Below are 13,375 nucleotides of genomic sequence, written 5' to 3'. Positions count from 1 at the left end.
TTTGGAGCCTGTCCTGGAACTAGCTCTTGTAGACCAGGCTGGTCTCGAACTCACAGAGATCCGCCTGCTCTGCCTCCCAAGTGCTGGGATTAAAGGCGTGCGCCACCACTGCCCGGCTCCCATTAAAATATTTTAAAACAAGAAACCTTTTTCTCCTTTGTGTGTTTTTTTTTTAAGTTTAAAGTTTTCAGTCTGCACTTTCGCTTCTTAAAAGAATGACACATTTTTGAACCTAGGCCTATATGGGTTGGGTTAGACATTAGAATGAACCAAATAGTTTATGAACTTCTTTTTCTGAGAAATATTTTTTTTTTCTTTAAGGGAAGAGAGATCAGTCATTGATCCTATCAAATCCTTTAATTTTATGGGTGGGGATTGATCTAGAGGACATGACCTACCTCTTCATTTTCTTAACTATATTTCCTGTATGTTCAGATACTTTTCACCAGAATAAAAGGTGAAGTAGCTAGTCACATTCCCGAACCATGTATTCATGTTGTCCTCATGTGAATCTTGTTCCTTGACAAACATGTGGCAGTATTTTCCTGTGCTGCTTTACTGAAGCAGAAAGGAGATTCCAAGCATAAGAACCTGGAGTGAGCTGTGAGTCCAGACACAGCCATTCGCAGCTTATTGACTCTAAATTAAAACCATTTTCTTGTAGGAAATTTTCAGCTAAGAGGCTTAAGGTTACCATATCTTGTGCAGTAGTTGTATCTTCTTAATGGATACAACTTTGATTTTCTTGTGGAATTTGTTAAAATCCCTGATACTACGGTGGCACATGTCTTTAATCCTAGCACTCTGGAGGTAGAGGCTGGAGGATTGGTGTTAAGTTTGAGGCCAGTCTGGTCTATATAGCAAATTCCAAGCTAGCCAGAGTTACATAATGAAACCTGCCTCTAAATAAATAAATAAAACAAATTAAGCTCAGATTTCATTTAAGTTTAGGATAATATTTAAACTTTTATATACACTGTTTCATGAGAATGTTTGGGGAATTGCCATTAGTATTGAGTTTAAATCTTACTCTCTGGAACTTTTCCTTGTCTTTAAATTTTAGGCTCAGTGCTTCTACTCTAAAGACCTCTATTTTATGGACATGTAGGGTTTTTTTTAATCTTGTTTTATGAGCATGAATATTTTGCCTGTCTGTTACATACTTGTACCCATGTGTGTGATGCCCCAGAGGGCCAGAAGAGGGTGTCAGATCTTGTAGAGCTGCAGTCACAGAAGGCTCTTAGCAGCCTTGTGGGTGTTGGAAACCCAATTCAGATCCTTTGAAAGAGCAAGCAATGAATGCTCTTAACTACTGAGCCATCTTAAGTCCCAGGTAAGTAGGTTTTCAGGAGAATATAGAATGTTTTGTTGCCGGGCGATGGTGGCGCACGCCTTTAATCCCAGCACTTGGGAGGCAGAGGCAGGCGGATCTCTGTGAGTTCGAGACCAGCCTGGTCTACAGAGCTAGTTCCAGGACAGGCTCCAAAGCCACAGAGAAACCCTGTCTCGGAAAAAACAAAACAAAAAAAAAGAATGTTTTGTTTACTGTCACATTTAGGAAATGCACTTATAAGTTTGGGAGATTTTTAATGCTATAAGTGATTCATTTATAAATGTGATGAACATGTTACTAAACTTGTTAGCAATTCTTTGTCACTGGTCATGGTTTCCTGGTTAGTTATACTCAGTTTCTGAGCCTAGTAGTCCAGCTACTGACTCAAATCAAACTATTCATTTAAAAATTTAATAGTGAGTCTGGTAGTTAACCCATACTGCTCTTTCAGAGAACCAGAGTTCTGTTCTCAGCATCTGTGTGAAATAGCCCACAGCTTTCTGGCTCCAGTTTCAAAAGATGTGATGCACTCTTCTGCCCTGTGGGAAGCTGCATTCATTTGCTTATAGTCCTGTACATACACATGCTTACACATAACTAAAAATAAAAATGAATCATTTAAAACCCTTAACCTGATGTGGTTAATCACAATGGTATGTATGTTCATAATCCCAGCACTTGGGAGGCTGAGAAAGGAGGATCATTCATTCAAGATCTGCCTGGGGCACATAGCGAGACTATGTTTCAGAAATTCCCAAAGTAAAATATTAAATAAATCACAATGTGTTCCTGAAGCTTCTGTTGCTTTTTTTTTTTTTTTGTATACATTTTTGTTAAGAACATGGAAACAAACATGGTGAGATGCTGTACTGGGTAAAGGTACTTGCTGCCAAGCCTAATGACCAAGGTATGGGTAAGAAGCAGAGAATCAGTTTCTCTTTAAAGTTGATCTCTGACCTCCACACAAATACACATATATACATGCACAATAAATAAGTAGAATACATTTAATAGAATGCAGGCTTAACAAAAAAGAGAAAAATGGAAACTAGGAAAAACGTACTTTATTGCCATATCAGTAAAATGGTGTAATTGAAACGTAAAATTCTGATTTAGGAATATTTCTTTCACTCCTCACAGATTTACTTAACCTAATTTTGTCCAGTTACATTTCCTCACTAAATTGTGCATGTTTTGTTATATAAACTTAAAGCTAAAATGTCACTGACTTGATCAGTTCTGTTATCATAACATGAAATTCACCTTTATCCCATAGAGAGTAGTGTTTAGATTTATATACATTTTAGCACCCACAATGTAAAGGTTTTTCCTTTTAGTTTTTTTATTATTTTTTTTTTTTGAGATAAGATTACTCAGCTTCAGAAAAAAAAAAGATTACTTTGTGTAAGAACTCTAGCTGTTCTGCAACTTGTTTGTAGACCAGGCTGGTCTTGAACTCACAGAGATCTGCCTGCCTCTGCTGTGAGTAAAGGTGTGTGCCACCACTGTATGGCTCTCTTTGGTTTTTAAAGAAAAAATGACTGTACTTTCTAAGTTTGCAGTCAATATGGCACTCATGTGGGTGTCAGTTCTCTTTCTACCATGTGGGCCCTAGCAGTTCAACTCCAGTTATGTCTGACTTGATGGCAAGTGTCTGTACCTGCTTAGGCATTTCACACAGCTCCCTATTGACTTTTTTTTTTTTTTTTGAGAGTCATGTGTAGTCCAGAGGTTGACCTCAAAGTTGATTATTTAGCTGAGAGTGGCCTTGAACTTACCTTCCTGCTTTCACGAAGTAAAGGGTGTGCAGGCGTGTACTACCCATTCCTGACAACTGATTTTTTATATTCAACATTTCCCTCCAATTTTCTACTTTCATTAGTCATAAATTATCACATTCTCATATTGAGTGAAAATGCTAAAGTGTATTTTGTTTTAAATGTATTTCTTTTTTAATGGGCAGCTTTATTCATTTAGGTTCCTCTGCTTATAAGTCTAAGATCATTTGCCAGACTATTTCCAGTACCCTAGTTTTATCAGAGTTGTTCAATTGTTGCCAGAGATTTGCAAATGATTCATTCATATCTTGAGAATCACATAATGATTTCATTGTTGCTCACAGGTTTAATATTTTAAAAGCAGTTTGAATGTTAGTTTTGTTTACAAAATATCTTACATAAAGGTAACTCCTTAAAATGATTTTTCTTCTTTTTACCTATTAAAATTTTAACCCATACAAAGATAATTTTTAGTACTGTGTGTCCTAGAAAAAGCAAAGCAACAGAGACCATTAACTTATGTTTGTGTTTAAAAGAGAAGAGAAAGGACTATGGTAGTATGTTATAAGAAAAATGTCAAGAAGGAAATTCAACTGCTCAGTAGAGAGCTGAAAGCCAGAGCTATTGAATGAATAAGCAAGGATTATAAGGGAAAGTTTGGTGAAAAGAACCTTGATGTAGCCAGGTGATGGTGGCGCATGCCTTTAATCCCAGCACTTGGGAGGCAGAGGCAGGCGGGTCTCTGTGAGTTCGATACCAGCCTGGTCTACAGAGCTAGTTCCAGGACAGGCTCCAAAGCCACAGAGAAACCCTGTCTCGAAAAACCAAAAAAAAAAAAAAAAGAACCTTGATGTATTAAATGTGTTTTAGTGTCAGTCATATGACTTCATAAAAATGTTAATTTATATTCAGAGGTGAATAATTGAGCTAATTATTTGATTGATTTTACATAAAATTTATTTTAGGACATCAGAGTTATAAGCTGGATGTTGTTGGTGCATGCTTTTTATCCTAGTATTTAGGAGGCAAAGGCAGGTGAGTCTCTGAGTTCAAGGCCAGCCTGGTCTACAGAGCCAGTTCCGGGACAACCAGGGCTACATAGAGAAACCCTGTTTGAAAAACAAAGTTATGAAGTAGTAATTGTTTATGCTTCATAACCTATAAAAAGAGAGTGGCATTGTAAAAGATAAAGTCTTGGAGCTGGAGGGATGGCTCAGAGCTTAAGAGCACTGGCTGTTGAGGTCCTGAGTTCAGTTCCCAGCAACCACATGGTGGCTCACAATCATCCATAATGGTGCCCTCTTCTGACATGCAGACATACACACATGTGGAACACTGTGTATATAATAAATCAATAAAATTAAAAGAATAAAAAGAGGTAATACCTTGATCTTTGGGAATATCAGTACTCACAAAAAGTTAATAAATTTCTTTGAGTATGGATATGGTTAATATTTATTGCAGAACTAGCAAGTTGTCTCCGTTCAAATTAGGTAGTAATGTCCACTGGCAGTGCTCTTTTTTTTTTTAAAGACAGAGTCTCACTATGTAGCCCCTCAAGGACCAGATTGGCCTTGAACCCAGATCATCTGCCTGCTTCTACTGTATCCGTCCCCAGTGCTGGAGTTAAAAATGTGTGCCACTACACTCTTCTTATGGGAGATAGATATATATTAATAAGAGAAATGAAGTCTTGAGGGATGGGTAGGATTGAAATAAGATAGGGTTGTTTATTTGTGTAACATTTGTTGTATACATGCTCTGTACCAGGCATTTTACTAGGAATTTTTTTTTGAAGGATGTAATTCAGTTGGTAGTATGCCTGCTTAGCATGCAGGAAGCCTCAAGTTTCATCTCCAGTGCCACATAAATCAGGCCTAGTGACACATCCCTGTAATCTTAGTATTTGGGAAGTTGAGTCAGGAGTATCAGAAGTTCAAGTACATCTTTGGCTACGTAGGGAATTTAAGGCCAGTCTGTGATATATGAGACCCTATTTTAAAATAAAAGATACTAAGATACAGTCTTAGTGTGGCTAGTATAGTGTGGGGACAGTTTATTTAATACTGCTGTTAGAATGACAAAGGGATCTAACAGTAATGTAAAGTTAAAGGAAGAGCATCACTAGTGTAATGTTTAGAGGTGCTCCTTGAAAGGTGAGTGGGAATGGAGTAGAGAAAACAGAAAAGTATAGAGTTTTGTTTTGTTAAAGCATGGTAGTAATATGTAAGGTGTTTAGCAAAGAATGGCGGATAAAATTGGAAAAGAACCTTTGTGGGGTTTTTTTTGTTTTGTTTTTTTGGTTTTTTTTTTTTCGAGATAGGTTTCTCTGAGCTTTGGAGCCTATCCTGGAACTAGCTCTTGTAGACCAGACTGGCCTTGAACTAACAGAGATCCTCCTGCCTTTGCCTCTCAAATGCTGGGACCTTTGTGTTTCAAGTTGAAAAGCTGAAATGAAATTTAAGATTGTAATAGGAGGCAAACCTCTGGATGATTAAGGATGCAGGCTGTAGTTAGAATTAGACTTCCTGGTGTTGAAAACTACCTCTACCACTGAATAACCTCATGTAGACACGTTCTTAACATTCAAGGTCTAAGTTTTCTCATCAGAACTAGAGTTAATATGGTCTTATTACAGAGTTTCTGGCATATTAATGAAGATACTATGTGTATAGTATGTCCCATACTACCTGGCCTGACATGGCCAGTACTGAATCAATGGTAGCCATCATTGTTACTGTTTTTTTTTAATAAATAAATAAATATTTATTTATTTATTTATTATGTATACAATATTCTGTCTGTGTGTATATCTGTAAGTTAGAAGAGGGCACCAGACCTCATTACAGATGGTTGTGAGTCACCATGTGGTTGCTGGGAATTGAACTCAGGACCTTTGGAAGAGCAGGCAATGCTCTTAAACCACTGAGCCATTTCTCCAGCCCCCATTGTTACTGTTTTTTGAAGATTTTAAAGTAGAATAGTAATGTTATTGTTTTGAAAGCTAACTGATGAGATTGTGTGGAGCAAATTATTAAAGGAGGCAGAAGCTTTAATTAGTTTTAGTTTTGTTAGTAGAGTAGTACAAGAAATGGATGACCAAAGCATCAATTAAAGGGAAGAAAAAAACCAGGTCTGATTATGCTTAATAGTAGTAGGAGGTAGATAGATATTGGATAGATGATGGAGAATGGGAATGAAACAGATAAACAACACTAAGGGATAATAAGACTAAATTTTGCTACCAAGAAACCCTGTCTTGAAAAACAAAAACAAAACAACAACAACAAAAAGACTGCATTGCATTTGCTTTATGGATTGAACAGTTACAGTTGGAAGTACAGACTGCAGTTATTTGTTAAAGACTGATAATGGTCACATTGAGAAAGACCCTGATTCAGGTTATTCAGTAAAGTGCCTGAGGTACAATCATGAGGACTTGTGTTCAGATCCTTAGTACCCACCTTAAAGCCAGGGCCTCATGGGGAGGCAGAGACCATTGGTTAGTTAGTCTAGCAGCACCAGGAGACTCCAGATTTAGTGAGAGACCATCATTCAGAATATAAGATGGGGGGTGGTGAAATGATTCAGGAAGTAAAGCATTTCGGTGTAAGCCTGATAACCCAGGTTTGAGTATAGTATTCATGGTGGTAGAGAGACCTTCCCAGCACTTTGGAGGCAGAGACAGGAGGACTCTTAAATTCTGCCTCAACCTGAACTAAATTGGAAAAAACTATCTCAAAGAAAACTAAAACAAAAATAAAACTACATAAAATTTTGAGCTAGATAATTTGGCTGTGCTTTGTTCTATTGAGAATGAATAGTAGAATTGAAGTTTTCAAGTAGAACTTAGATAAGAAATTGAGTGTGTATTGACACATTTCAGGAAATTCAGCAATGAAGATGTAAGAAAATTGAAAGATTTGAATAATCATAAAGACTTGGAGTCATGTTGGAACAGTGGCTCGATGATTAAGAGCCATTGTCCTGCAAAGATCCTGAGTTCAATTCTCTGTACCCACATCCAATGGCTTAACAACCACCTGTCACTCCAGTTCTGGTGGTTCTGATGCCCTTTTCTGGCCTCCATGGATATCCACACACATGTGGACTCAGGTCCACACTTATAAAATAAAAATATAACTAGAGAGATGGTTCGGTGGTTAAGAACACTTGTTACTTCCTACTTTTGCAGAAGACTGGTTTAGTTCCTAGCACCCACCTAGTGGTTAACATCCATCCAGGATTCAAGTTCCAGGGAATATAACATTCTTTTCTGATCTTCATGGGTACCAGGCATGCACACGTACATACATGCAGATAAGCACTCATAAATCTAAAATAATTAAAATATACAAAAATAATGAATCTTTTAAAAAGTCTAAAATTCCTAAAGGGGGAAATCTCCACAAAAATTTAAATCTAAGTGATGGGCAGTAGTGATACCATGACAAAAACAACAAAGAAGGAAACAACATTTGATGAAGGGATACTTAAATAACAACCACAGTTAACTCATCCCAGGGATGCTTTGCAAATTTGAAAATAATGCTATTGTATGAATGAATCTTTCCTTAGGTCATGTGACTACTCCATAGTTCTACATCAGACTGATGAAGAGCCTTGGTTTGATTTGGTTTTTGTGATGGAATCTCTCAGAGCTCAGGCTGGCCTTCAATTCTTATTCCTCCTGCCTTTACCTCCTAAGTGCTAGTGTAACAGTTATGCACCAGTGTTCCTGCCTGAGGAGCCTTTTGATGATCCCTTAGGTCAAATGATTTTGGCATTATGTTGATATAAAAACAGATGATCCTGCAGCATCATTTTGACCTAGTTTGAGCTATGATGGCTCTGCACCTTGAGAAGCTACTTAACATCTCTGAGTCCATTGATGAAATGAAGATGAATTCTATCTGATCATACAAAATGTCTCTGAAAATCATGTGAGATGTGTATTGGAAAACATTTTATAGACTAAATGATAAATTGGCACTGCTACATAAATTGGTCTTAAGATACATGGGTATATTAGAAACTACCACATACTAATAGTTGAATAAGCTGTGTATATTGTGGATCATTTGATATATAGAGATAAATGACATAGCCCTATTACTTTCAAGATAGGCATTTAACGATGCAAGTTGTAATAAAAGTATTTGCCATGTCCTGTGTTATCTGACCCCAAAAATAAAAGGTACTGTTAATGTAGGCTGGGAGTATCATAAAAGTTTCCAAGAATGAAACACTAAATGAGATTTAAAGACAAGGAATAACAGAACGAGGTGGTTCCTGCATAAAACATCCTATTGTACCTGGGTGTGAGAAGCTAAGGTGGAAGATTGTGGAAGTTAAGATCAGTGTGGGCATAGTGAATTCCAGATGAGTCTGAGCTAGTGTGAGACCTTGTCTCAATTCCTCCAACATAAGGTGAGATTATATACCCAAAACGACATGCAAAGTAAATCAATCGTTGGTCTGTCTGTCTATTGGAACAGATTGTCACTGTGTAGCTTGGCTGGCTTGTACCTTGCTGCTCAAACTCAGAGACATACCTACCCCTGTCTCCTAAGCATTGTTCTCCACACTACCATGCCTGACTAAAATAGTTTTAAATTAATGTAATTTAAGAAATAAAAGCAAGTTAATGTCTGAAACAGAATATTTCAGAATATAAGGTAGTGGTAAAAGATGAGGGTAAAATATAGGTAAGTATTCGTCATGAAGGACCTCTATATTATGATAAAGTAATTTGAATTTTAGAGATGGATAGAAATCAGCAGAGTGGTTAAGAGCACTTGCTGCTCTTACAAAGGACCTGTGTTTAGTTCCCACACTACATGGTGGTTCACAGCCATTATAACTCCATTTCCAGGTGATCAGATACCCTCTTCTGACTTCTTAGAACACCAGACATGCATATGGTACATATACATACATATATGCAGATAGAATACTCAAACACAAAATAATTTCGGTTTTATATAGTGAAGCCAATCTGAAATGGAATATTCATGCTTGGATTTTTAAAAATAGTACTCTGTATGTTTAGGCAAGTGGCTCAATTAGTAGAATGCTTGAGGACCTGAATTCCTTTCCCAGAACCCAGTGGGCAGTAAAGTAAGTTAAATTACATAGATAAACATTTGGCTTTAGTTTTATCTGCATCCCTAAAAGATCATATTAAAGTTGTTTAGAAAACATTGTTTTTATGTTTGTATTAAGAACATGCAAGATGAACTTGCAAAGGTAAAGGTAAAGACACTTAGTGCCCCCCCCTGGCAGTCTGAGTTTGATTCTGGAACCCATGTATAGATGGAAGTGAAAAACCAGCCTACAAATTAAATTTGTCTTCCAACCTCCACACATTTTGTGGCATATTCACTCAATACATCATGCAGACCAGTGGTTCTCAACCTTCCTAATGCTGTGATGCTTTAATACAGTTCCTCATGTTGTGGTGACCCCAACCATAAAATTACTTTTCTTGCTACTTCATTACTGTACGTTTGCTACTTTTATGAATCATAATGAAAAAAAATTGTTTTCCCGATGGTTGTAGGTGACCCCAGTGAAAGAGTCGCTTGACCCCAAAGTCTTGACCCTCAGGTTGAAAACTGCAGATGTAGACACATACACACTATAATACTTGTTTTAAAAATGGCATGGAAGATTGTCTTATGTTTGCACTTTATTTCTATTCTGGTTTATGTAGTAATTATATTTTATAATATGAGTTCTGACTGAATGTATTGTGGTAAAGAAAATCTTTTTTTTTTTTAAAGAAAATCTTTAGTTATCTTGAATTTTTTTTCAAATCAATTCTCTTACTATTTTCAACAAAGAACATGTTCTTACATATAGTTTATTATTCCCCCCCCCACCACCACCACTAGGGGTTGAATCTAAGGCCTTACTTGTGAGACAAGCACTCTACCATGAGCCCAGGTATTACAGAATTTAGCTAGGTAGCTTCCTTCATTTATACTTGTTTGTCTGCTTACTTATTTAATTTTGAAACAAGTTCTCAGTAGTGTAGGCTGACCTCAGATTTTATAGACCTAAAGAACTATAAAAGCTGGGTTTGGAGGAACACCTGTAATTCCAGCACTCAGGAGGCAGAGGCAGGTGGATCTCTCTGAGTTCATGACCAGCCTGGTCTACATAGTGATTCCAGGAGAGCCAGGACTATATAAGTGAGACCCTTAAAAAGAAAAGGTGTGCGTGTTTGTGTATGTATGTATGTGTGTGTGTAGGACCTGGGTTTCATCTCAAAACCAAATAGTGTTATTTGATCATTCTTTAAGAAAAAATTTGTTTAAATTAACATATCTATTAAATAAAGAAAACCTCTTTGAATATTTATGAAATTTATTTTCAGTTTTATTTATCTAAATCCAATTAGTTTCTGTGTTAATATATTGTTACTTATTTTGTGTTCATTTAAAAATATGCAGCTGTCCCTTTTCCCCCAACTCATCGGTTGACATCTGAAGAAGTATTTGATATGGATGGGATACCCAGGGTTGATGTTCTGAAGAACCACCTGGTTAAAGAAGGTCGAGTAGATGAAGAAATTGCACTTAGAATTATCAATGAGGGTGCTGCCATACTGCGGCGGGAGAAAACCATGATAGAAGTAGAAGCTCCAATTACAGGTAAACTTACTTGTGTTTTGGATGTTATTAAACCAGTATTTAGTTGATTGGAGATAAAGCTATTTCCTTTTCAATCACATTATATACTGATTGATATTAAATGGACATTGTCTTGATTTTATGGGTCTGTATTTTTTTTGTTTTTAATAAGCATACATGAGGCTAATCTAATATGCTTTTATGAAGGTTTCATCAGTTGTATTGGCCATACTTCAGTTTGATTCAGTATTTACTTTGCTCTTAATTACTAGTGGCAAATACCTTGATATTAATCAGAATCTTTGTGATCATTTTAAGGTCATTGAAAAGTACTAAGTTGAAATGGGAGTTTTATTACTAGCAATATAATCTTGTCATCCTGTGAAGTGCTTACTTAGCTTCTAAAAAAGGAGCCTTATAAATTTACATGAAAAATTCATTACTGACATATCTTGTTACTTTTGTTACATCTTGTTTTAGATCTTGAGCACATGAGCACTTGGTTAAATATCATCTCTATGATGACTCTTTCTTGGGCCACTTTTCAGATTATTTCTTGATAGCAATTATAATATCTCATGTTACAGCAGTTAGAGTTTAAGTAATATTGTTAATTCAGAGGCTTTTCTTCATATCTAATAATCTTCTTGTTTCAGTGTGTGGTGACATCCATGGCCAATTTTTTGATCTGATGAAACTTTTTGAAGTAGGAGGATCACCTGCTAATACACGATACCTTTTTCTTGGTGATTATGTGGACAGAGGTTATTTTAGTATAGAGGTAATAATTATATACTATCATTTGATTTGCTATTGTTAATATAGATTTTCTGTTAATTCCTAGTACAATAAGTTCCTAAAAATACTTGTATTGGGTTCTTTTTAATACCTCTGTATATTCTGAAATTTGTAGAAAAAGCTATTATTTATTCCTTTTTCAGACCATTCAATTAGTTTTCTTTGCATTGTTTCTTATAATTACTGTTTTTCCCCCCAGTGGAAATGATAAGCAGACTGAGGTCTTTATTGTCTTGTTATCTCATGGCTTATGAGCTAATGATAGTCATTTCTTTACCTCTCTTGCCACTAAGGGCATTAAACAATGAAATTCTTAAAGTGAAGCATTCATTATATAATGCTTTTATTGCTTTGTAGATCTGTTTCATCATGATGCTCTTAAGACTCAAGAATATCCAAAACAATTTTTTTAAACTTTTAAGAGGCATTAAAATGACCTATTGTTCGTCACTAAATTCAGTGATTTCTTTTTGCTCCTTTTCATTTTGAATGTATAAAGTATGGAAAATACAGATGTAGTTTCTAACATATATATCTTTTTATTTAAAGGAGTATGGAACCATATTAAAACATTTTTTTCTGTCTTGTCTTTACATAATCTGTACACTGTGACATTTTACATATTGGTAAATACAAACCTACAGAATCATTTTCCATTGAATAAACAAACTTTAGCTTCTTGTTAGACACTTAAAATTACCATTTTCTTTTATGAAAATAGTCTTTTCATTACAAGTGATGTCTTATTGGGACATTGTAATCCTATATTTCTGTGTACTTACCCTATTATTTCTATAGGGCAGATTTGTAGGTAGACTTGCGACTTGCTTAGTGAAAGCTCTGTCAGTATATAATTAATATTACACGTTTAATATATTCCAACCAGGTTTAAGCATTAACAGATACTGGTTAATTTAGTCCTCAGAACATTGTTATGAGGTAAATACTGTTATTTATCCATTCATTAGATGAGGAATCTAACGTTTGAAGTTAAATTAACTTGGCCAAAGTTATATAGTTAGTAAGTGGCTCAATCAAGCAGTCTGAATCTAAGATTGTGCTATTGTGCTTTTCATCACCTGTCTTAATAGGTACTGAGGCCTTTTTTTTTTTTTAAGGATTTATATATTATGCCTACAGTGTTGTGCCTGCATATATGCCTGTGGGCCAGAAGAGGGCACCAGATCTTATTAGATAGTTTTGAGCCACTATGTAGTTGCTGGGACTTGAACTTAGGACCTCTGGAAGAGCAGCCACTGCTGCTCTTAACCTCTGAGCCATCTCTCCAGCCCTACTGAGGCCTTCTTACCTGGCAAATTTCCATTCTACTTAGTGTTGTGTATATCCACTTTTAAGGTGTTTTTAGTATATTGTACTTCTCAATAAGGACTTTATGACTGTGTTCATTCCTTTCCTTAGGAATTTTATTATCCTAGGATTTTCTTCCCATTCATATTTTCATTATCAAACTCTTTAATCTTCGCTGAATTACCTCGAGGCCTTAAGAAAAATTCGAAAATGGTCTTGCCTAACAAAGAACTTAGTATAATTGATAAAATCAGTGAAGTAAAACTTAGTTGTTACTGAGCATGTTGGTGTATATGTACTCATTTAAGACTATTTTGTAGTTTAGTTAGTTAATAATACTGTTACAGCCAGGCGATGGTGGCACACGCCTTTAATCCCAGCACTCGGGAGGCAGAGGCAGGCGGATCTCTGTGAGTTCGAGACCAGACTGGTCCACAGAGATAGTTCCAGGACAGGCTCCAAAACCACAGAGAAACCCTGTCTCGAAAAACCAAAAAAAAAGCCGGGCGATGGTGGCGCAC

At 36.1% G+C, this 13,375-nt stretch overlaps 1 protein-coding gene across 3 annotated transcripts in view; it reads left to right on the top strand.

Annotated features, from left to right (window-relative positions):
• Positions 1-13,375, top strand: part of Ppp3cb (protein phosphatase 3 catalytic subunit beta) — a 46,935-nt gene that overhangs the window by 1,351 nt on the left and 32,209 nt on the right. For all 3 annotated transcript variants that reach the window (XM_026789536.1, XM_005367625.3, XM_005367624.2), the window contains exons 2-3: positions 10,569-10,769; positions 11,405-11,529. In XM_026789536.1, the coding sequence (XP_026645337.1) occupies positions 10,569-10,769; positions 11,405-11,529 (326 nt within the window). The remainder of the gene's footprint in view (positions 1-10,568; positions 10,770-11,404; positions 11,530-13,375) is intronic.

The sequence above is a fragment of the Microtus ochrogaster genome, unplaced genomic scaffold (genome assembly GCF_000317375.1).
Source record: "Microtus ochrogaster isolate Prairie Vole_2 unplaced genomic scaffold, MicOch1.0 UNK21, whole genome shotgun sequence".
NCBI lineage: Eukaryota > Metazoa > Chordata > Mammalia > Rodentia > Cricetidae > Microtus > Microtus ochrogaster.
Note: the sequence above shows the minus strand (reverse complement) of the source record. Positions and strands in the feature narration are given on the sequence as shown.